The sequence below is a fragment of the Pogoniulus pusillus genome, chromosome 9 (genome assembly GCF_015220805.1).
Source record: "Pogoniulus pusillus isolate bPogPus1 chromosome 9, bPogPus1.pri, whole genome shotgun sequence".
NCBI classification, from domain to species: Eukaryota; Metazoa; Chordata; class Aves; order Piciformes; family Lybiidae; genus Pogoniulus; species Pogoniulus pusillus.
The window spans coordinates 11,895,857-11,920,162 of NC_087272.1; the positions used below are offsets into that span (position 1 = coordinate 11,895,857).

Here is a 24,306-nt window from a genome sequence, read left to right on the forward strand (position 1 = left end):
CTTACTCCTGTGGTCACAGCTGCAAAATGCCTCCTCCACTACTCATTAACTATGGAGTAATGGCATCTCCTAATCATGCATTAGCCCTCTATAAATGGAAACACAATGTGACATGAGACCCATGCACTTTCACAGCAATTATTTTTCACCTGGACATTTAATCTATTGCATTTCTCTGATGTGATCCATTGTGGATTAATTATTCTGCTTCCTAAGTGCTTTACAGAGAAGAAAGGGGAAAAAAAGAGCTTGGGGCTTTGCTCCTCATGGAGTTCTCTATTCAAAAGTTAGGAGTTTGATGCCTTTAACAGCTCAGACTGATCTCCATTCACTCTCTATCACCTCTGTGAGGTTCTCCTGCCTACACTAAGTCTCAGGTAGTTTCATCCTCCAAGGACAAGCTTATGCAGTCAAAATACTCTTCCTTGGTACCTCAAACCTTGCCTGCTGCCAGCAGGCTCAGGCCACCCTCAGAAGGGCTTCTTGTGTTGAGATTACCAAGAGAAAGGGCCCATTAAAGTCAGCTCTTCTTGGAGGGAAGGGCACCTACCCAGCAGCTAAGTTATGTACAAGCAAAGGTTTGTAAACCAGCCACTTAAGTGTTGCTCAATACAGTGAGTTTTAGATATTTATTGATTACTGTGGGATTTTTCTGGCCTTCTGGAGAGAGGTTCCATATTCTGTTGCTATCATTTGCCCTGAGTACCATCCAGATCTATGTCAGTGCCAACGTGGAGCTCTTGGGTGACATCTTGGAAACAGCAGAAAATAAATAATAATTTGCTCCAGGACATAAATTGTAAATTAGTTTTTTCCTGGGAGGTTATAAACTGCTACTTGCTGCATGTCTCTCATAATTTAATAGTGGAACTGTCATGTATAATTACTTCCATTAGTAATACTGAATGCATTTCTGTTTGCTTCCTATTGATTACCAACTAAGCGTCCTCATTTGATAGGAACTCTTCATCCGTCAATCTGCATCTATACCTACAAGTTAAGCTTCACAATTGCCAAGTGCACAAATGACACAAACCCCCTACATTTTTGGGGGTGATCAAAGCATAACAAATCCCATAATTGAGTAAAATAATCTGACCCAAATAGATTCTCCAAAGTGGTCTACAAACTAAAGTAAATTGAGTGAGGCAAGAGGCTGACTGACTGCCACAAGGAAAGACCTCTCACTGTGAAGACTCTTGGAGTCATTTTGGTTGTTCTTTGTAAGACAGAGAAGTACTGGATTGTTGCAGCATTGTTCATGCACAGTGACAACAATCATCTGCTTGTGATCAAAGGATCTGCTGGGATGTAGCATAGTTGACAAAGTGCTCCCAGCTCCTGATTCCTGTGAATGGGAACAGGACACATCCTGATCCAGGACAGGATGATGATCCTCACCTGTTTCTGGAAGGACACCTATATCTTTGGACTTCTTATTCTCATTGTGGCTATTTAGAAAGTTCTTGGAGAGACACTAGTTGCCACAGCATCCCAGGGGAAGTCACTGTGTTGACTTCAAGTCTGGGAAGGAGGCAAATCACAGCAGCTGCACTAGGGAGACCCTAAGGCAACTCTTTGGTGCCAAGTGGAGCTTGCTTCCAGCAGAGCCAGGCAGGACATCGGAGTGCTGGTGCAAAGCACTGGGTTGTAGGTTACCTGTGAGCCTGTGGAATATCTTCCAGGTGTCCGTGACCCCGAGGTTTTTCCTGAGCCGATGGAGCTCTCTGTACTTTTCCCACTACAGCAATGTGTGCGCAGGCATTTTCCATACTCCTTACGGACCTAGCCAAGGGAAGAGCAACAAGGGTTAGCAGGCAGCTCCTCCTTCAACCCACCACCCAACACAGCCCCTGGTGCCTGGAAAAAAGAATGCTCTAGAGAGACATTAGACTGGCATTCCAGTACATGAAAGGGGATAGAAGAAAGCCAGGAAAGGGATTTTCACAAGGGCTTGTAGTGATAGGGCAAAAGGCAATGGCTTTGAGCTGGAAGAGGGGACGTTTAGACTGGAGATTAGGAAGAAATCCCTTCCAGTGAGGGTGGAGAGACAGTGGAACAGGTTGGTCAGGAAGACTGTGGATGTCATCTGCCTGGAGGTGTTCAAGGCCAGGTTGGATGAGGCCTTGAGCTACCTGGTCTAGTGGAAGGAGTCTTTGTCCATGGTGGGGGGTTGGAAGTGGAGGATCTTTAAGGTCCCTTCCTACCTAACGATTCTATGAATCTATCAATCCATGAATCTTTCCTCAGTGGGTCATTAAAACAATAGCTGCTGCAGTAGGTGAGGGAGAAGCCTATTACAGCTTGTAGCTGAACAGTCCCAGTAGAATAGCTCCCTATTTGCAATGGTGTAAGGGCCTGCTTTCACGCAGCAAAGCTGCTTGTTGACAGCAGTCGATTCCAGCTTCCTCCAAGGCACGTGAAAGAAGCATGGGAAAAACTCCAGATACATTATTTATGACTGAAAATTAATATCCTCATAGATTTGATATAAACTAGCATATTGGCTCATCAAGGTACTAAAAGTTATTGCTCTTGGCAGAGGACTAAGAAGAAAAAATTGAGAAGAAACATATAAGAGCTATTGATTTATTTTATTTCTTTTCACATTATTTCCTGCAGTCAAATTGAATCACAGAATCATAGAATGGTAGAGGTTGGAAGGGACCTCTGGAGATTGAGTCCAGCTTACATGCCACAGCAGGGTCAACCCAGGGCAGATCACACAGGAACACATAGAGATTGGTCTTGGAAGTCTCCTGAGGAGGAGACTCCACAGCCTCTCTGGGCAGATTGCTCCAGGGCTCCAGAATCCTCACAGAAAAGGAGTTATTTCTTGCATTCCAGTAAAACCTCCTGTGTTCTAGCTTGTGCTCATCGACTTTCGTCCTGTCACTGGGCACCACTGAAAAGAGCCTGGCCCCTTCTTCTTGCCACCCTCCCTTCAGGTATTTATAAACATTAATAAGATCACTTCTCAGTCTTCTCTTTCCCAGCCCTACGTCTTGCAGTCTTTCTTGAGGGGCACAGCAGAGATAAAGGCCCTAAAGATTATATTCCCAGTCCTCTGGGGTGGCTGGAATCTGCCTTCAGCACCATGCAAGCCAGTCAGGTTTTAGTGGGCATCAGGTCCAACTAGGCTAACTCCTTGCCTGGAGTTAAGCCATGCCACCTCCTCTGCTTCAGGTAAACGAGATGGACTTGTGCCAGGGCACGAGCCAAGCTTTGCCTGAGCTTCAGTTGTGACTTTTAACACTTCAAAACAACATGGGGCAAGGCTCAAAATGAGCAGTCTGTACCATAGTGTGGACATGGCACTTTGGGACATTGTTTAATGGCCATGGTGGTATCGGGTTGAGGGTTGGATCCAATGACTTTGGAGGTCTTTTCCAACTGAAACAATTGTATGATTCTAAAAACCCCAAAGCAGGTCAAGTTGCTGACTAACAACAGGGGAAAAAAACAACCCAAGACCCAAGAAAACCCCTCAAAACTACGCAGGACAAAAGCAGCAGTTGAGGTTGCTTGGAGCACAATATTAGCTGTGAAATTTTGCCAGCCTATCTCTGAGCATTTCCAAAGTGCCAAACAACAGTTAAATAGCAAATTACAGCTTTTTTTCATTAGGCTCTTCCTCGAGCGCTCGAGACAAACACTATACCACAAGTGCCCAATATGCTCAAGTGCCTAATCAATCCTTTGCTGAGAGAAAATAATTCAATTGCTTTAATTAGCCACCCACTGCTTGCCTTTCTGCAGCTTTTTGCTGATTTTTTTAGTCTATGATAGATAGGAATAAAAGGAGTTTTCTGTGGGGTTTGGGTTTTAGGGGTTTTTATTAAATCTTTCTGAGTTTTGGTCTTTCTTTCCCTTTTCTCAGCTCTCAGGTCAAAGAGATGCAACTACCTCAAAGCAAGGCACCAGTTTCATTCTCCTTCCCTCTCTGTGGCTAGAAATCAGGAGTGATCCCATAGCCATCAGTGATGCTTTAAGGATTTAGACTGGCTTGAAACACAAAAACATTGGGCCAAATGAGTATCACAATACCTAAGGACACTGCGGTGCCATGCTGGGATGGGGCATTAGGGGCTGGTCATTTGCATGGCACATTACAGGCAAGAGGTCAGAGCAGTGAGAATGGTTCAAACTCTTCACCAAAGAGGCATCTGCAAGTTTAATTAGTGATAGTGATGCTTCCTACAGTCTCATTATCATCTTGCCTGGAAAAAGTCTTGCTGAAAGTTTTGGGAACATCACCAGGTAGTTGCATCTAGATAATGAGCCCAGCACAAAGCTACAGAGGTGCTGAGGGGAGAGGAGCACCTTCCTTATGAGGAAAGGCCAAGGAGGCTGGGTCACTCACTTGGAGAAGTGAAGATGGAGGAATCACCTCATTAATGTTTACAAATATGAAAGGGTGAGTGTTGGGAGGTCAGAGCCAGGCTTTTCTCACTGATGTCCATTGACAGCACAAAGGACAATGGGTGCAAGATGAAGCATAGAAGGTTCCATGGGAACATAAGGTAAGGGTGACAAAACACTGGAGCAGGCTGCCCTGAGAGGTTGTGGAGTCTCCTTCTCTGCAGACATTCAAAAGCCACCTGGATGTGTTCCTGTGTGACCTGATCTAGGCAGTCCTACTCTGGCAGGGAGGCTGGAATAGATGATCTTTTGAGGTACATTCCAACCCCTGACATTCTGTGGTCTTGAACACTTTTGCACTTTGTGTAAAGCTTCTCAGCTTTGGTTTTTTTTTTTTTTTTTTAAGCTGCACAATTTTCACATAAAATGACAAGGACAAAATCCTGAGCCCCAGAACTCTTCCTTTGGTTTTAAGAAGGCCATTTTCACACAGCTCTGCAGAGCCTTCCAGAGACACTGTTCACAGAGCTCACTTGGTATGATGAAATTTGTTTATGTTTTCATATTCATACTGCCATCCTGAAGGGGCCTAGAAGAAAGCTGAGAAGGGACTGTTTACAAGAGCTTATAGTGTTAGGACAAGGGGGAATAGCTTCAAGCTGCAAGAGGAGAGATTTAGAGTGAAGATTAGGAAGAAATTCTTTCCTGTGAGAGTGGTGAGACACTGGAACAGGTTGCCCAGGGAGGCTGTGGATGCCCCTTCCATGTAGGTATTCAAGGCCAGGCTGGATGAAGCCTTGAGCAATCTGGTCTAGCAGAAGGTGCCCATGGCTGTGGGGTTGGACCTAGAGAATGGTTAAGTTCCTATCCAACCCAAACTGTTCTATGATTCATAAGTCAGATCTCCCCTGCATAGGAAAACATGGGTAACACAGGAGCAAGACCAAGACTCTTGGATGAAGAACAGACCTCATCATGGCCTTGACTTTACCTAGTCAATCATTTCCCCAAAAGCCACTGAGAAAATGAGACCCAGATGTAAGTCTTCGCTGTGTGGATAAAGAAACTCCACCCTAGTAAATAAAGAAACTTTTCTTTGAAAGCAAGAGGCACATAAAAACTTCTCAGCTGACATGCACAGAGTTGGAGAGCTTAGTGGGGAATAAAGTTGTCCTTAAAAATATTTACTGCTGGCTGTCAGAGGCTGTAAGTTTGATCTACACATACACACACAGAGGCTTATTTTGATTTTTTCTTTTTCCCTCCAGAGTTTTCCCAAGTTTCTCCAGTGCTCTCTTGGAAATGTTAATTGGAGCCTACTTCAAGTTCAACCAAGGAACACTTAACTGTACTTGGTTTGACAAATGCCTCCAAAATCTGACATCGGGATCAAGCAATACGCAGGCTGAAGGTGCGTTGCAGAGCATGGGTCCCTCCCTTCTCAAAAAGGTAGGGAAAGCACCAACCCATGCACTGTGCTGTAGGAAGGGTGGGCTTCTTGCAGGGATTCAGCCACATGAGGACCCCTCCAGATGCTCATGGGGTTGTTTCCATCTCACAGCAGCACATGGGAAAGGAGAATCTGGCCAATAGCAAGCAAAGCCCTGTCACAGGTTGGCTACCCCAAAGCCCTACAAACTGTCAGCTGCCTTTTCCCTTGTCTCCGATGTGTGCCCTGCCTTCTGAAATGCCACTGTCACACATCTTCATTATCACCTCCTTCCCCTGCATCTTGCTGGTTTGCAGTCTAAATACCACCCTTATTAAGTGCACTGGAGGGATAAATCAGCGTGAGGCCAATTCAGGGCACGTGGATGATGTTAGGCTGCTGTTGTTAGGCAACAAAACACCCCCTAAACCAGCTCTTCCGCAGCTGGGAACTGTCTGACTTACCTTTTTCTGGAGGACACAATGGAAAATGAATATAAACATTCCCTGCAGAGAATTGAATATGGTGAAGAGGTACGCCATGATGACTGTGCTTTCATTAATATACATGAGTCCAAATGCCCAGGTCAGTCCTAATAGGCAGAGCAGGGCTATTGCACCTATAACCCAGGACCTGTTAGGAGAAGGAAAACAAAAGAAAAAAAAGGAAAGGGGTTGTTGTTTTCCATCCAGAAAAGAAGCCACACAACTACAAACAGCAAGACTTAGTCTATGGTTTGAGCAAAAAATAAACCAACAACCAAGCAGCAGATCAAAATGTGTCGTAGGGAGGTTGGTCTTCAGCCTGGATGCAGCTTTGCAAAGCTTCAAGCTTAAGGAAATATACAGGCATGGAAATGTTATGAGCATGGAGAATTACCACAACCAAGGCACGTTTGTAACCACACTGTTTCTTTCTTCTTCAGTTACTGTTCTTTTTGCTTCATGTAAAAGCAGCATGTATGTAAATGACATGTAGATGTTACTTCAGCAAATGGCAGGGAAAGGAAAGCAACCAACCAAAATGACTCTAAATGGCCCTTTTTTTTAGTGTCCACTGCTTTTGCTGGGGCAGGAGTGCCAGCTGGATGAGCCTCTCTACACTTAACACCATCACACATGTATTGCTGCATTTTAGCTAGTCTCCCATATGCCTGTAAGTCAGACAAACAACTACAAGCAGGTGGGTGAGCCCTCATTGCCTGCCAGAGCAGCTCCACACTAGAAGGAGGCTCTCAGGGCTGCTGCTTCACACTTCTTCCACCCTGCAAGGAGGGGAAGTAGAGATCCACACATACCACATGTGCTGAAACAAGAGCTGCTGCCACACTTCTGCTTGCAGAAAAGGAGGGGCAATCCTTCTTCCATCAGCTGCAAACCTAAGATTTTTGCTAGCTCCAGGAGGGGAGGAGTGCTTGGGTCCAAAACATTGTGGGGGTGCAGGGCACTGCTTAGTCCCAAACCTTGTCCAAGCAGATATATGGGTAGCTGTGTCCCAGGGACTTTCTGCTTGGACAGAGAGAACCAGGGGCATGGGATGGATGCTGAAAGTAATTTTTTTCTAAGCACTCTTTCAGAAAACCAGGAAGCTCTGCTGGGATAGCAGAAGAAATATTCCCTGTTACCCTGCTAAACATTGGGATATTAGGAAAAAAATCTTGACTGAAAAAGCAGCCAGGCATTGGAACAGGCTGCCCAGGGAGGTGGTGCAGTCTCCATCCCCAGAGGCGTTCAAAATAAGAGTAAATTTGGCACTGTGAGGACATGATTTGGTGGTGTTGGATTGGCACGTGAGCTTGATGGTCTTAGAGGCCTTTTCCAACCTTAATGATCATAGAATGGTTTGGGTCCCTTAAAGACACATTAAAGATCATCCAGTTCCAACCTCTCTGCCATGGGCAGGGACACCTCCCACTAGACCAGGTTGATCAAGGCCCCCTCAAATGCAGCCTTGAACACCTCCAGGGAGAGGGCTTTCACAGCCTCAATAAGCAACCTGTTCCAGTGTCTCACCACCTGCACTGGAAAGAATCTTTTCTTAATCTCCCCTCTTCCAGCTCAAAGCCATTACCTCTCATCCTGTCAATACAAGCCCTTGTAAAAAGTCCCTCCCCAGCTTTCTTATAGGTCCCTTCGGGTACTGAGCCTATGAATATTATTGAGTCACCTGCTAAACTGACTTCTCAGAGAGAAATCTTCCAATGCCAGGACATGAGATGAAATTATGATAATCAGGAGAGAACCTGTGCCCCACTCCTGTCCATCCCCTCAGTTTCCATACACTAGATACTCTAAAGGAATCACTGCTGCACAGGAGAAGAGCTTCACTTCTAAGCAGGAAGGTCAGTTGGAAGCATGTAGCAAGCAGCATCATGGGTATCCCTTTGCCCTTTTCCTCAAGACCTCTATTTTCCTCTGCCTTCCCCTGGGTTCATTAAGTGTAACAACATGAAAATGACTGCAGTAATGCTTAATCTTTGCACCCCTTGCTCACCATTCACTGTTTTGGTTCCCCAAAGCAGACAATCCTGCAGCCAGTAGCACCTTCCCTGCCTCCTTGTCTGCTCCAGAAGCAGACTGGGGTGATGCAGGAGAGTTTGAGGAACAATGAGCTGCTTATACACTTCAGCCTCGTAGAAACTTGGCCATGGTTTGAGCATATCTTGGTTTACATTAGATAAGCTGAACACAGGGAAATGGGGAGTAAAATGAAGCAGCGGTAGCCTAGGAGAAAAATAACTCCTACAGAGGTCAACCTCCACTATGGAGACTCTTTGGTACCTGCAACCCTGAACCCTTTTCATAGAATCATAGAGAATCAACCAGGTTGGAAGAGACCTCCAAGCTCATCCAGTCCAACCTAGCACCCAGCCCTATCCAGTCAGCTAAACCATGGCACCAAGTGCCTCATCCAGTCTTTTCTTGAACACCCCCAGGGATGGTGACTCCACCACCTCCCTTTTAGCAGGGCTTTTCACAAACAGAATTACACTTACGATGTATCCATGTTTTGGATTTTTTTCTTCTTCTTCCCCCCCTCCCTTTCTTTCTTTAAAGTATTACAATGAAAAAGGGAAAAAAAAAGAGGAAAACCCAACCCCACAGCATTAAGCCTTCCACTGAAGTTTATAAAATATGTATTATTTAACCACACAACCCAAAGAGCTCCCTAAGGTAAAGGCTTATTAAAGCAGTTCTTTAAAAATCACTATTATGCATCTAGCAGACCAGAACAGCTCCTCTGAAGCATTCCCAGTCAATCCCACCAAGAAATATTTAGCACAATGCACATTGAAAATGCTCTCTCCAAATCCTTCCAGAAGGTAGCTACTAGATCAAGTTTACCAGCTTTACCCACTTGGTCTATTTTTCTCCTCAAGATTTTCTCCTTGAGATTCCACCATCAGTGAGAGCACATAATCATCTTAATTGCACATCAATTTAAAAATACAAATATTATCTTTTTCCGTAAAGAAAAATGAAAACAAATTAAGCTGAGCAGCTGCAGGAGCTGGGATTGTTTAGTCTGGAGAAAAGGAGGCTGAGAGGAGACCTCCTTGTACTCCACAACTCCCTGAAAGGAGGTTGGAGCCACTTGGGCGTTGGTCTCTTCTCCCAAGTGATTAGCAATAGGGCTAGAGAAAACGGATTCAAGTTGCACCATAGGAGGTTTAGGTTGGATATTAGCAAGAATTTCTTTGCTGCAAGAGTGGTCAAGGCATTGGAACAGGCTGGCCAAGGAGATGATGGTGTCACCATCCCTGGAGGTGTTCTAAAAACATGGCATTTTGAGACATGGTTTGGTGGACATGGTGGTGTTGGGTTGATGGTTAGACTTGATGTTAAGAGGGGTTTTGCAACCTTAATAATTCTATGACTCTAAGTAGAAAACTCTTCCCCCCATCTCCTTCTCTTCCCCCTGATGATTAAAAGCTTCCTACATTTACAGAGTCTTTTAGAAATGATTTTCAGAATGTCAGAAAACTCTTCTGTCTCCGAGGCACAGCCAGCTCCTGAACCTGGTAAAACAGCCTTTGGCTGCAGAGGTGTGCAGGAGGAAACCAGTTGTTTAGTGGAAATGTGCTGCCTGTTGTGATGGAAAGGAAGCTGTGGGTTTAGAGGAACCTCAACATGTAAACTGAGCTCTCTAGAGCATTGTGCTTCAGAAAACAAGACCTGAAGATACAGAGGGCTTGGAGATTTCTTTGAATAGCTCCTGTCTTCACAGGGGGAAAAAAATGATCAAAAACCAACAACCAAGCAATGAAAGAGAATGTGGGAGTGATGCTGCAGGAATGAACACAAAGGACTCTTCACCAGAAGAACAAACTGAAAGTCCATTTTCAAGCTGATTTGCTTCTGTTTTGTGCTACTACTCTGTTGTTTGTTTGTTTTTTGTTTGTGAGGGTTTTTTGGTGTGTTTGTGGGTTTTTGGGTTTTTTTTGTTTGTTTGTTTGGCTTGTTTTTGTTTTGGGTTTGGTTTTCTCTCTGTTTGTTTTTGGTTGCAGGAGCAAAGGCATGTGATTTCATGGCATTTTTTGGTTTTCTTTGGTGCAGTTTGTGGTTTGCAGTCTGCTCTTGGTACAGACCTGCTGTTGGTTTTTCTTTTCTCTCTTTTTTTTAAACCTTTTCTACAGTGCTTTCTATGGCAACAAAGATAGCAAACCACCTCATGTTCTGCTGTAATTGAAAATCAGAGACTTAGAATTAAGGATGTTTAGGTAGTCCAATGGGGAAGGAGACAGTCTCCAATCCACCAAAGATGAGTTTGTCTCCACTGCTCCCATTAGGCAAGGCAGGAATCAGGGGGATACCCATCTGTGCACCTCTCTGAACATTTACCTTTGTGTTCACCTGGGCATAAAGCACTGTCAGTGACAAAACACAATGGACCAGAGGGTTGCTATTGGCCCAACAAGTCTGTACTGTATAGGATCAACTTGGGAACGTTCACACTGAATTCAAGTAATGGCCAATCGAAGAATAATGAAGCCAATCTGGTGACAATTGGTTGGCAATACATCTGCAGCACGTTTACTCTGCATGGGAGCTGTATGCCTGACTGTCTTCCTGCACAGTTTGCTCTTCTGCCTCAAATGCAAATGACAGAAGCTTTAATGATTTTTTTCCATATTGATCTGACAGCTGGTTCATGAGACCACACTGATAAACGAAATTTATCAGCCATTCAGGTCATTCTTACTTGATGAAGGGTCTGTTATCCTCATAGCTAAAGAATGCGTGGACATAAAGACAAGAACACCAACATTAGAAATAGCACAATGCAGAGAATCCGCCTCACTGCTGCTCCCCCTCCCTTCTCCCACCAGCCACCAGCAAACCAAAGGTGGGCTGGCACCAAGGTGCACCTGCTGCACACCAGCCAGCCTGGCTCTCTGCCCCAGGAAACTGAAACGTTACCAAGAACTTTGGCTTCACCCACAGCTGTGAGCTGCAGCTACCCCTCCTGGCTGCCACCACACAACTCTCCATTGCCTTTGAAATCTGTTTTCAAAAAACGTGGCTGTTTCAGGAGAAAACAAGTTTTGAAACTCCAGCATAGCCATTGCAGAAGGCTTTCATGCCTTTAGGTGGGAAAAACACTCTCCATCTGCAGTGCTGTAGTTCAGTGTGTTCAGTTTTGGGGCCCCTCCACCAAGAATGACATTGAGGTTCTGGAGCGTGTTCAGAGAAGGGCAACAAAACTGGTGAAGGACCTGGAAATCAGGTCAGGTGTGGAGCAGCTGAAGGAACTGGGGGTGTTTACTCTGGAGAAAAGGAGACAGAGGGGAGACCTCATTGCTCTCTACAACTGCCTGGTCTCTTCTCCTAGTAGCAAGTGACAGGATGGGAGGAAATGGCCTTGAGTTACACCAGGGCAAGTTTAGATTGGCTGTTGTCACTGACAGGGAAGTGGTGCTGTCTCACCTATAGTACCCCAGGGCTGAAGTCCTTCCTGCCTCCATCCCCATCCCAACCTCTAATCCAGCCCCCTTACAGCTCTGCTTCAGCATTCAACATCATCTTCAGCTGTCCTTGCAGGGTTCCCTCCGGGTCACCCGTTGCCACCCTGACAGCTGCTTGCCTTAGATCTTGTGCTATATCTGCCAGCTGCATGAAAACATCTATCTGAGCCACCCAAGGGCACTCAAAAGTGGTGTCTAACAATGCATGGAGGAAGCACAAAGCATATCAAGAACGGAAAGGAAAGAAGCAAATGTAGAGAAGTTGGCTTGATGCAGGGAAAAGAATCACTGCTTCTAAGGGACAGAAAGGAAAGTTCAGATCCTTTGGCTTAGCAAAGATCCTTTCTTCATCAGAGCGGAGGTGATGGAGTTACTATGCCTGGAGGTGTTTAAAAGATGTTTGGATGAGGAGCTTAGGAACATCATCTAACAGTGGTGTAGAGAGAGGTGTTAGCTTATGTTTGGATTTGATGATCTTAAGGTCTTTTCTAACAAGATAGTTCTCTGTCTATGCTAAAACAGGCTGGGACAACATGACTTCTGCATCTTCAGTGTATCTGAGGAGTGACCAGAAACATAAAAAAGCCACTGGTATCAAAAGTTTTCCCCCCTTAGCAGCACCTAGAGAGGTCTCCAGCCCATCCCAGCTCTGCAACATGATATTGGTTGGATCCGTCTGCTTTTCTTTGCTCTTTTATCCACTCAGCCTGTGAGATCACCAGGGAAGGTTCCTGTTGTGATCATGCCATGTCTAGCACTGCAGGTCCTGTAGGACCCCCCATGATGTAAATGAATCCATCAAAGAGGTGAGACAGTCTGGAGCTCCCAGGCCATCAGTGTGGGCAGAAGCAGTCTCTATTGCTGTGTTCACAAGAACAGAGGGTAAAGACGTTACAGCTGAGATGTCACTGGTGATAGCTTATCAAAAGAGATGTGGGGATTTCTCTCATTTAGGCTCTGCTGCTGCTAGCCAGACCTTTGCCAGGTTCTTTGGTGATCTGTAACTGCCTTTCTTCAAGGCAGCTGAAGTCTCCATTTCATCTTGTACAGACAAAACATCGCTAAACCCAGACTTTTAGCTTGAGGCTAACACTTCAAAGCAGCTCAGATGTAAACCATGAAAAAGCCCCAAGAAGTTTATACCCCATTTCCAACCTGGATGTGCTTAGGACCCCCTGTCCAAATCAAGCAGGCACATACAGAAGTGGAATTTTCAAAGACGCCTAACTCCCAAATACTTCCAATCTCTACACACAAGGCTCTTAGGACAAAATCTCTCCTGCTGTGACCAGCAGGATAAGGAAGATGATTCTCCTCTTCCACTCTGCTCTGCTGATACTCAACCAGGAGTACTGTGTCTGCAGCAAAAGCAGGACATGGAACCATTAGAGTGGGTTCAGAGGAGGCAACGAAGATGATCAGAGGGCTGAAGCATTGCCTTTGTGGGGACAGGCTGAGAGAGTTGGGATTGCTCAGCTTGGAGAAGAGAAGGCTCTAGGGAGACCTTAGAGCAGCCTTCCAGTATCTGAAAGAGGCCTACAAGAATGCTGGGGAGGGACTTCTTATAAGGGCTTGTTGTGATAGGGTGAGGGGCAATGGCTCTGAGCTGGAAGAAGGCAATTTAGACTGGAGATTAGGAAGAACTTCTTTCCAGTGAGGGTTGTGAGAGACTGGAACAAGTTGTCCAGGGAGATTGTGTATGTTTCCTCTCTGGAGGGGGCCAGGCTGGATGAAGCTTTCAGCAATCTGGTCTAGTAGATGTCCTTGCCCATGGCAGGGGTGGAGAGGGCTTTGGAAAGGTCATTCAGGTCTCTTCCAACTATTCTGTGATTCCACGATTCTATGCCATCCCTTGTGAAATACTGAGCATTCCTTTTCATTTTACCAACTCCAACGTTGCAAGAAGCTTAAGTCTTGCGTTAGCAACAATTCCTGTCTGAAAAACAGGGCTTTGTGGGTTATTTTGTTTGTTTGTTGCTTTTATTTCTACCCAGTGGACTCTGTGAAGTCTATCAGAGCTGCAGTAATACTGTGTCATTACCTGCAGTACATAAAATCCATCACTTAGACAAGGGAATAGCCTTGGAAAAGTCTTAACTCACAAGAAAATGGAGCTGCTGACTGGAAGACTGAGATGATACTCACTAGTGGTACAAGCAAGTAATAGTTGAAGCAGAAATCATTAGTAAACCTACCCAAGCACTGCTTGAACATAGTAGTTCTAAAGTGTTTTCTCCAGATTTAGGTACGTTCCTCCAATTCCTGGCACTAAGTGGAATAGGAATACAGTCCCCTGAATTTAAATGAAGTGACTCTGGTCCCTCCACAGTGAAGAGGAGGCTCATAGTCTCAAAGAGAAGGCGAAGGTTGCTTTCCTCTCCCTACTGACAAGTGATAGGAGATGAAATGGCCTCAAGTTGCACCAGAGAAGGTTTAGGTTGCATATAAGAAAAAAACCTTGTTGACTAAGAGGGTTCTCAAAGAGTGGAACAGGTGGTTGAATTCCCATCCCTGGAGGTGTGTCAAAGATGGAGAGATGTGGTGCTGAGGGATGTGGTTTAGCAGTGCACTTGTAAGGGTAGATAACGGTTGGATTTGATGATCTTCAAGGTCTTTTCCAATCAGAGTGATCCTGTGATTCTGTGATTTCTTTAGCCTGTGCAATCTTACCTCACCTCCCTTCTGCTTCTTCACAGCTCAGATGATAGATAGTGGATGGCCTGGCCTACCAATCTGTATAAATACCTTATTCATTTTCTAATCCTAAAAAAGCCTTCTCTTTACCTTGGGGCAAAGACTTCCTAAGGTTAATTATACATCACATAAAACTCTTTCAACACCTTCTTTTAGTTAGATGTCTTTCAATTTCCCAGAGTACTTTCTCCTTCTAGGATGAGAAAGGATTCTTCATATAACCTTCTATAGTCCTGTGATATTTCCAGACCAACACTTCTTTTTTAACTAGCTGCTAAAATTAGCTACATATCCTCTAGCTGCTGATGTTTTCATTCAGACACTTCAGGATTTTCAAAGCCAGTGCATCTTAATCTTGGGAGCTTCTTTCAAGCTAGGAGCCTGTCCTTTTAAAACTCCAACATGTCATTTTAGGACAAAAGGCAAGCAAATTCCCATCATATCTACCAACAGCCCAACATAGAGGCACACATCATGGAGTTACAGAATCATGGAATGGTTAGAGTTAGAAGGGACCTTAAAGTTCATCTAGTTTCAACTTCCCTACCATGGGCAGGGACATCTTCCACTGGACCAGCTTGCCCAAGGACCTGTCCAATTTGACCTTGAATATCTCCAGGGAGGGCCCATCTGGACTTCCCTGGGCAATCTGTTCCAGTGTCTCTCCACTCTCACTCTAAAGAATTTCTTCCTAATCTCCAGTCTGAATCTCCTCTCTTCACAGAGTCACAGAATGTTAGGTGCTAAAAGGAAACTTGAAAGATCATCTGGCACAACTCCCCTGCCAGAGCAGGGTCATCTAGAGTAGAATCACACAAGAACACATCCAGGCAGGTTTTGAGTATCTCCAGAGAGGGAGACTCCACAACCTCCCTGGGCAGCCTGTTCCAGTGTTCTGTCACCCTCACAGTGAAAAAAAAAATCCTTATGCTTCCATGGAACTTCCTATGCCTCAGTTTCCACCCATTGCCCCTTGTCCTGTCATCAGGCATCACTGAGCAGAGCCTGGCTCCATCCTCTTGGAACTCATCTTTTACATATCTATAAACATGAGTGAGGTCACCTCTCAGGCTTCTCTTCTCCAAGCTAAAGCCCCAGCTCCCTCAGTCTCTCCTTGTAAGAGAGATGTTCCACTCCCTTAATCATCTTTGTGGCTCTGGCTGGACTCTTTAAAGCTCAAAGCCATTGCTCCTCATCCTATCATTACAAGCCCTTACCAAAAGTCATAGAATCATAGAATCAACCAGGTTGGAAGAGACCTCCAAGCTCATCTAGTCCAACCTAGCACCCAGCCCTACCCAATCAACTAGACTATGGCACTAAGTGCCTCATCCAGTCTTTTCTTGAACACATCTGTGAGGTCTCTTCCAACCTTGGTGATACTGTGATACTGTGATACCCCCAGGGACGGTGACTCCACCACCTCCCTGGGCAGCCCATTCCAATGCCAATCACTCTCTCTGGCAACAACTTCCTCCTAACACCCAGCCTATGCTTCCCCCAGCACAACTTGAGACTGTGTCCCCTTGTTCTATTGGTGGTTGTCTGGGAGAAACCTCCTTCAGGTACTGGAAGGCTGCTCTGAGGTCTCCCTGGAGCCTTCTCTTCTCCAGGCAGAACAGCCCCAGCTCTCACAACCTGTCCCCACAGGGGAGGTGCTCCAGCCCTCTGATCATCTTTGTGGTCTCCTCTAGACACACTCCAACAGCTCAATGTCTTTCTTATTCTGAGGACTCCAAAAACTGGACCCAGTACTCCAGGTGGGAGTCTCCCAAGAGCAGAGAAGGGAGGCAGAATCACCTCGCTCATCCTGCAGGTCTGCAACTTCTATTATCTGGTGCACACCAGATCCCTCTTTGTCAAGTATCAAGATCCTGCACTTCTAAAGTACCATCATCTTCTTTTAAGTGGGAAAAATAAGGCAGGAATTCACCTTCACAGGCAGATCAGTCCCCAAATGCTTCTGAACAGAGAAAGCCTGCTATTCAAAAGGCAGTTATTCAGCTCTGCTTTGAAAAGCAGAATGTCTGCTCCTGCTACATCTTGAAAGGAGTTTAACTTCAGTTTTATTCTTTGTTAAATATATTTAACAAAACAGGTTTTGAGCGGCTTGTAGAGCAAAACCAGGCCTTTAACAACCCATACCCCCCAGCCACTCAGCTCCAGGTGTAACCATCCTATTCAACCCTTTATGGTTTAACTTTGCCTGACTGCAATTTATCACTCTTTTGCCAAGTCAAAGTATTTTCCCATCTCTCTGACAGCAGAGAAAGGCTCAGTAAGCAGATGGACTCAGGGACCAGGACCTACAATAACATGGTTTGTCTAGCAAGCGAAACTGGCAGCACAAGCACACAAGGAAATCAAGACATTAACACTGGCAAGCATCAATATGTCCCTCAATGGCACTTAGGTTAAAAGCTCTGGGGAAACCTGCCTGTGGCCTTTCATTATTTGGCGGGGGGTGACTGGAGTCACTTAGGTTAAAGGCTCTGGGGAAACCTGCCTGTGGCCTTTCATTATTTGGGGGGGCTGATTGGAATGTTTGGGATAGACTCTTTAGCAGTGGCTGTTGTCACAGGACAAAGGGCAATGGCTTTATACTGAAAAAGGGCAAGTTCAGATTAGATGTGAGGAAGAAAGTCTCCACTGTGAGGGTGGTGAATCACTGGCCCAGGTTACCCAGAGAAGTTGTAGATGCCTCATCCCTGGGAACATTCAAGGCCAGTTGGACAGGGCTTTGAGCCAGTCTGGTCCAGTAAAACACATCCGTGCCCATGGCAGGGGGCTTGGAGCTAGATGACCTTCTAAGGACCCTTCCAACTAAAACCACTCTATGCTTTTACGAGTACACAAGACCTTTAGTAGCTGTTAAGGGTGTTGAAACTGAAATACCCAGAGATGGATGACAAGCCCCCTTGAAAGACCCATGGAATCTATTTAAATATGACACAAACGAAGCCAAGAGACAGACATTTCCTGCAAGCAAGCTGTAAGAGAGCCACAAAATAAAGCCTGCTATTGTGTCTCCCTACTGGCTGCCAATATCAGGCAGTAGGGATGTTTGTTTTCTTTTCCTTCCCATTTCTTTTTTTTTTCCTCCCTTTTTTTTTCAATTTTGGGGATTAGAAAAGATTGATTTATTGAACTGCTGAAAATCTACAGGAAGAAGCTGGAAAGTCCAGCTACTCTCCTCATAAAGCAAGCAGGTTCACTGCTAATTAGTGAAGGAGCATCTTCACGGGGAGAAAAATCAATCAGGAGCAATAGAAGAGTGCTTAAAGGATTTTGCCTTTATGCTTTGTGACAAAGTTCCCACCTTGATGGCCAAAAGCCAAATGTCTTCCTAATTGCTTTCCTTAGGCTGCTGGCATTCACTGCATGGCTTTCCAGGCCATTATTTCCAAGTCTCATCTTCTGTCTCATTCACTGGCTTTGCAGGAGACAGCCAGTCCCCTGAAGACCCCCTCACTATGTAGGAAACCAGTGAGCTTGTCATGGCTTCATTTGCAAAAGAAACTCCTGGATTTACATGCCTTGGAGATCTGCAAAGTTTGAGGTCCTACCTCCTGGCATAAGGAAATTGTATAGACATTGAAAGCCACTTCTGCCTTCCACTAGTAACTCTGAACATTTTAAGCAGACCAAAGCCAGGTTTTATCCAAACCAATGAGCATACATCTTCCTTGGCTCTCCGTGACACCTCAGCCCAAGATCTGGGGCAAAATATGGATGATATTTTGCTACCAGAGGCAAAGCATCATTACCTTCCCCCTCACCCAAGAAAGTTGTGGCCTGCTCTCTGAGATTTGCTCTTAATTATTCCAAGAGAAAGAGAACTTCTGTTAAGCTCAACTCATGTTCTGTAAGTAATTAATTATCCCTAGAACTGCTTACCCTGGTTAATTCTACCTGCTAACTTTGCAAAGGCATGGAATTACTCAAACTACACTGAGGTGTAACCACATACCTGACTGCTTCCTCGCAACGTGAATTCAGAAATGCTCTGGACCCACTGCTGTTGTCTAAATACCTAACAGGACACACCTTAAGCATTGCTTTGAATTCTGGGGCCCTCACTAAAAGAAAGATACTGAGATTCTTAAATGGGTTCAGAGAAGGGCAAGGAAGCTGGTGAACAGGTCTAGTGAGAAGCAGCTGGGGGAACTGGAGTTATTTGGCCTGGAGAAAAGAAGGCAGAGGGGAAACCTTTTGTCTCTCTACATCTTCCTGAAAGGAGGTTGGAGCCAAGTGAGGGTTGGGCTCTTCTCTGTACTGCAAGTGATAGAAGAAGTGGTAATGGTTTAGTTTGGATATGAGAAGAAACTTCTTCACTGAAAGGGTTCTTAAAGAGTGGAACAGGCTTGTTACAGAGGTGGGTGAATCCCCATCCCTGCAAGTGTTTCAGATAGTCAGAGATGTGGTGCTGAGAAACACGGTTCAGACTTTGTAGAGTTAGACCATTGTTGGACTGGATGATACTAATGGGTCTTTTTCAACCAAAATGATTCTGATTTTATGATTCTATGAAACAGTACCAGCAGAGCTTGCTGACAAAATATTTAGAATGCATTGCCTTTTCAAACAGTAATCATGATTTATGGGTTCACAGAAAGAACTCAGGTATTTAATATCTTCCAGGACACGCTGAAATCAATAAGTGCTGATTGATTTCTATTTTATTTGTTTGAATTTAAAAAGGACAGCACCTGTCAGTGAGAAGATTTGTGCTTTACAATCACCACCCAACCTTAGCGTGGCCATCACACAAGCCAGAGATAAACGAGAAAAACCAAAGCCAGAAGAGTCAGGTATTAACCAGACCCTTCTGGGAAAACCCCAAACAGCAGCAGGTTGCAACAAACAGAACTGGAAGCTGCCATCAGCATCACTGGGCAAAAAAGGGCACCCAGATAGAAATGCAATCATGTTTTGTGAGGGGGTGTTTGTTAGGTTTTTTTTCTCCCAGCACTGGCAGGGTTTCTGCCCCTGAGGTGCCCACAGACTGCACTCTGGCAAATAATAGATGTCTTCTACCTTTGCTTGGTAGGAATCTTGTAAATACTTCATTTTGTTCTGTCTCCAGAAATGATTTTTCTGGGTTAGCTTTAGGCTGCCTGCTCAAAGTTTGCTCATGCAGAGATACAAATAAAGGCTACAGAGGAGCAGCACTGAGTTACCCAGGAGACCAAGCAGCATGGTGCTTTCTTATGCAGGGTCCACAGAAACCCTTAGCTGATGATAAGCTTAGATGCAACCCTGTGAAATCACTGCAGTTGCTCTCAAGGCCACACAAGACATAAACTGAGCTCCTGTACAAGGAGTACTGCATCCAGTTCTGGTGCTCCCAACACAAGAAGGATATAGAAGTGTTGGAGAAAGTCCAGAGGAGGCCACAAAGATGATCAGAGGGCTGAAATACCTCCCCTAGAGAGAATTTGGACTGGTCATTGTGGAGAAGGCTCTGAGCAGACCTTAGAGCAGCCTTCCAGTAACTGAAGGGGGCTACGGGAGAGTTGTCACAGACTTCTGAAAGGGGCTGGTTGGCACAGAGTGAGGCGCAATGGCTCTGAGCTCTGAAGATATTACACTTCTGGGGCAATCCTCAGATTGTCATTTGAGAACAGGTAACACAGCTGAGGACCTCTGTGTCACCGGGAGAGGGGCTTTTTGCAAGGGCTGGTTGTAATAGGATGAGAGGAAATGGATTGAAGCTGGAAGAGGAGAGATTTAGACTGCATATTAAGAAGAAATTCTTTCCTCTGAGGGCAAGGAGACTCTGGAACAAGTTGCCAAAGGAGGTTGTGGATGCCCCCTCTCTGGAGCTGATCAAAGCCAAGTTGAAAGGGGCCTTAAGCAACCTGGTCTAGTGGAAAGTGTCCCTGCCCAGGACAGGAGGCTTGAAATTAGAGGATCTTTAAGGTCCCTTCCAACCCAAACCATTCTCTGGTTCTATGATAACGAAAACGTGGAGAGCAATTTCCAATGCACACCTTAGCACTGCTCAGCACTCCACAGCTAACACGGAAACTTTGCAGAGGAGAGAGGTTTTCCAAAGGAGGGAACAATCTATTCCTCATTTTCAGCAGTACCCAGATCATTTAGTCTTCCTTGCAAAATGCTCCTCTCAGGTTTCCTGCTGCCTGCACCTCCCAAGCAGCACCATTACAACACACACTTCATTTCTCATTCAAGTCTACCAACACCCAAACACTTGCTCGGGGGCTCTTTCTGTTCCCTGGGACCACATTCTCTTCTCCAGGGGCAGGAACCCAGGTATGATACCTTTCCAAAAGACATCCCTGAAGCTTCTATCTCTGAGCCTGCTGCCCCCAGTAGTCACAGGAGTCTAAAATGGAGCAAACAGCAGAGCTGGATGGTAAGGAAAGAATTCCAACCCCTTGCTCTCTAACAGCCCACTCAGCCTGTTTTGTGAGTAGACCTGTGTGAAAGTAGTAACAGAAACCTCATGCTTTACATGCACTACTCTGTGACTTAACATTGTAAGGCACAGGTAATGGAAAGTCAGGAGCTCAGACCATCATTACAGTGGCTCCCATAAGCCTTTGCATTTGCAGAATCACAGAATGGTAGGGATTGGAAGTGACCTCTAGAGATCTTCTTGTTCAGCCCCCATGCTAAAGCAGAGTCATCAAGGGCAGGCTGCACAGGAAATGTGTCCAGGGGGTGTTGGAAGTCTAGAGATGGAGACTTCACAGCCTCTCTGGGCAGCCTGTGCCAGGGCTCCACCACCCTCACAGCAAAGAGGTTTTTCCTTATGTTCAAGTGAAAGCTCCTGTGTTCTAGCCTGTGCCCATTGCCCATTGTCCTAGGTAACACTGAAAAGAGCCCAGCCCCATTCTCTTGACCTTACCCTTGAGCTCTTGCTGACCATTGAGAAGATGTCCCCTCAGGCTGCTCTTCTCCAGGCTAAACAGCCTCAGGTCTCTCAGCCTTTCCTCATCACAGAGATGTTCCAGTCCCCTCAGCATCTTTGTGGTCTTCCTTTAGACTCCCCAATAGTTTCCTGTCTTTCTTGACCTGGGAAGCCCACAATTTCACCAGCTTATGTTTCAACATCTTTGTCCTTTCCACCAGTCTCACCAATACACACAGCATCTTGGAGCCATTTGTGTGCAGGTAACCTCCTCTCCCCGCTTGCTGCTCCAAAGAAGGAGGCTGCACACTGCCACAGACCCTCAGCTGTTACTGCTCCAGGAACTGAGAGTGCTGAAGCTACAGGATTGGACCTTTTGCACCCAGGCACTGTGCTGGGAATACTCCAAAGAGCTGGAATCCTGCATTGTGCTGTGTTCTTGCTGTGCACTTCCAAGCAAACATAAACTCAAAAGTAATTATGGAATTATAGAATTGTGTCAAGTAGAAAATATCTTCAAGACCATCAGCACTGACCTTAACCAAGTCTGGTGCTAAAACGTGGTCTTCAGCATCACATCTCTGCCCCTTTGAAATACCTCCAGGGGCAGGGATCCAGGCACCTCCGTGGTCAGCCCGTTCCTGTTCTAAACACCCCCAGCTCCCTCAGCCAGTCCTCTCCTGACCTGTTCTCCAGACCCTTCACCACCTTTGTTGCCCTTCTCTGGACACACTCCAGCACCTCAGTGTCTTTCTTGTAATGATGGCCCCAAAAAAGAACCCATGACTCAAGCTGTGGCTTCCTTGCTGCTGAGTACAGGGGGACAATCACTTCCCTACTCCTGCTGGCTACACTGTTGCTGACTCAAGCCAAGATGCTGCGGGCCTCTTGGTCACACTGCTGGCTCATATCCAGCTGGACTGAAGGATTAAAGGATAAAGGATTAAAATGCTGCTGTTCTGCAAGGCAAGTCCTCTGGGTGAACCCAATGAAATATTTAATTCCAGACCCCAAAAATGATTTCCAAGTTTCAGTGTCTTATCACTAAACAAAACAAAAAAGATCTGGGAACTGCCAGATAAGCTTAAATCTCAATAGGGAAAGATGGAAAAAGCCTTCTTGTCTCCCTTCTCCTTTCTAAAATGTCTAGAATGAAGCACAAAGCAAATTTTCTTTAGTGTGATACAATCATGGAATGGTTTGGGTTGGATGTGACCTGAAAGACCATCTAGTTCCAACTCCCATGCCATGGGCAGGGACACCTTCCACTAGACCAGCTTGCTCAAGGGCTCATCCAATCTGGTCTTGAAGATCTCCAGGGAGGAGGCACCCACAACTTTCCTGGGCAACCTGTTCCAGTGTCTCATTGGAATTTCTTCCTGCTCTCCAGCCTAAATCTCCCCTCCTCTATCTTAAAGCCATTACCTCTCATCCTGTCACTACAAGTCCTTGTAAAAGGTCCCTCCCCAGCTTTCTTGTAGGCCCCCTTCAGGTACTGCAGGGAGGCTTTGAGGTCTACCTGGATCCTTCTCTTCTCCAGACTGAATAACCCCAACTCTCCCAGCCTGTTTCCATAGAGGAGGTTCTTCAGTCCTCTGGTCATATTTGTGGCTTCTTCTGGACCTGCTCCAGCAGTTCAATGTCCTTGTGCTGGGGGCACCAGAACTGGACACAGTATTCTAGGTGGTGTCTCAGCAGAGCAGAGGGGCACAATCACCTCCTTGTCCTGCTGCTCTCACTGCTTCTGATGCAGCCTAGAACATGGCTGCCTTCTGGGCTGCAAACGACTATTGTTAGCTCATGATGAGTTTGTCATCAACCAGCTCACCCCAGGTGCTTGTCCTCAAAGGATACCTGCCACAAATTACTGTTCTCCAGTAATCATAGAAGCATAACATGGTTTGGAATAGAAGGGACCTTAAAGATCATCAGTTCCAAAGGGCAGCTCTTCCTCCTGAAGAAGAAGAAACCCTGCCTTTTCCAAAGTCTAACTCATATCTCACTGCACCCAAACCCAGGATGTTTGCTCTTTCTACATTTCAATCAGCTGAGTAAATAAAACCAGCCCAGTAAATCTCTGCTCCTGCCAGCACAACACCACTGTGTTAAATCAAGGATTAAATTTAAACATTTCCACAGATGATTTTTGGAAGTTCCATTTAACCTTTGTTTTCAATTTTCTACCTAACTCTGAGAGAGGGTTTGGGGTTTTTTTTTTTCTTTTGTTTTATTATTTTCTTGATGACTGAAGAAAAGCCACAGGACTGAAACAACAAGTTAATCTAGAGGCTGGGATTAGTCATGTCTCTTGAAATAAAAGACACATGTTGAAGCAAGAAAAGGAGCAGATAATCACTGAAATGTGTCCAGAGAAGGGCGACGAAGCTGGTGAGAGGCCTGGCACACAAAGCCTATGAGGAGAGGCTGAGGGAGCTGGGGGTGTTTAGCCTGGAGAAGAGGAGGCTCAGAGGGGACCTCATTGCTGTCTACAACTACCTGAAGGGAGGCTGTAGCCAGGTTGGGGTTGGTCTCTTCTCCCAGGCAACCAGCAACAGAACAAGAGGACACAGTCTCAAGTTGTGCCAGGGGAGGTCTAGGCTGGATGTTAGGAGGAAGTTGTTGCCAGAGAGAGTGATTGGCATTGGAATGGGCACTGGCATTGGTGGTGGAGTCGCCAACCCTGGAGGTGTTGAAGAAAAGCCTGGATGAGGCATTTAGTGCCATGGTTTAGTTGATTGGCTAGGGCTGGGTGCTAGCTTGGCCTGGATGATCTTGGAGGTCTCTTCCAACCTGGCTGATTCTATGATTCTCTGATGCCAATACAACATATGGGGAGAGCAGGATATGGCAGCGCTTTGTCAGAGGCACCCTTGCAAAAGGGGGGTTCTCAGATTTGTGCCTGATGATCCTCATCCTCACCTCCCTCAGCCTGAATTGGACTCCTTAAAAGAGTCCAGACTGGGCTTTGCAAGGCTTACA

At 45.7% G+C, this 24,306-nt stretch overlaps 1 protein-coding gene across 24 annotated transcripts in view; it reads right to left on the reverse strand.

Annotated features, from left to right (window-relative positions):
- The window catches only part of ADGRL3 (adhesion G protein-coupled receptor L3), a 667,301-nt gene that overhangs the window by 38,243 nt on the left and 604,752 nt on the right, over positions 1 to 24,306 (reverse strand). For 19 of the 24 annotated variants that reach the window (XM_064148540.1, XM_064148545.1, XM_064148522.1 and 16 more), the window contains 3 exons: positions 10,994 to 11,020; positions 6,256 to 6,424; positions 1,660 to 1,785 (listed from right to left, as the gene is read on the reverse strand). In XM_064148540.1, coding sequence (XP_064004610.1) covers positions 1,660 to 1,785; positions 6,256 to 6,424; positions 10,994 to 11,020 — 322 coding nt within the window. The remainder of the gene's footprint in view (positions 1 to 1,659; positions 1,786 to 6,255; positions 6,425 to 10,993; positions 11,021 to 24,306) is intronic. The other 5 variants (XM_064148526.1, XM_064148534.1, XM_064148533.1 and 2 more) reach the window with 1 other exon arrangement.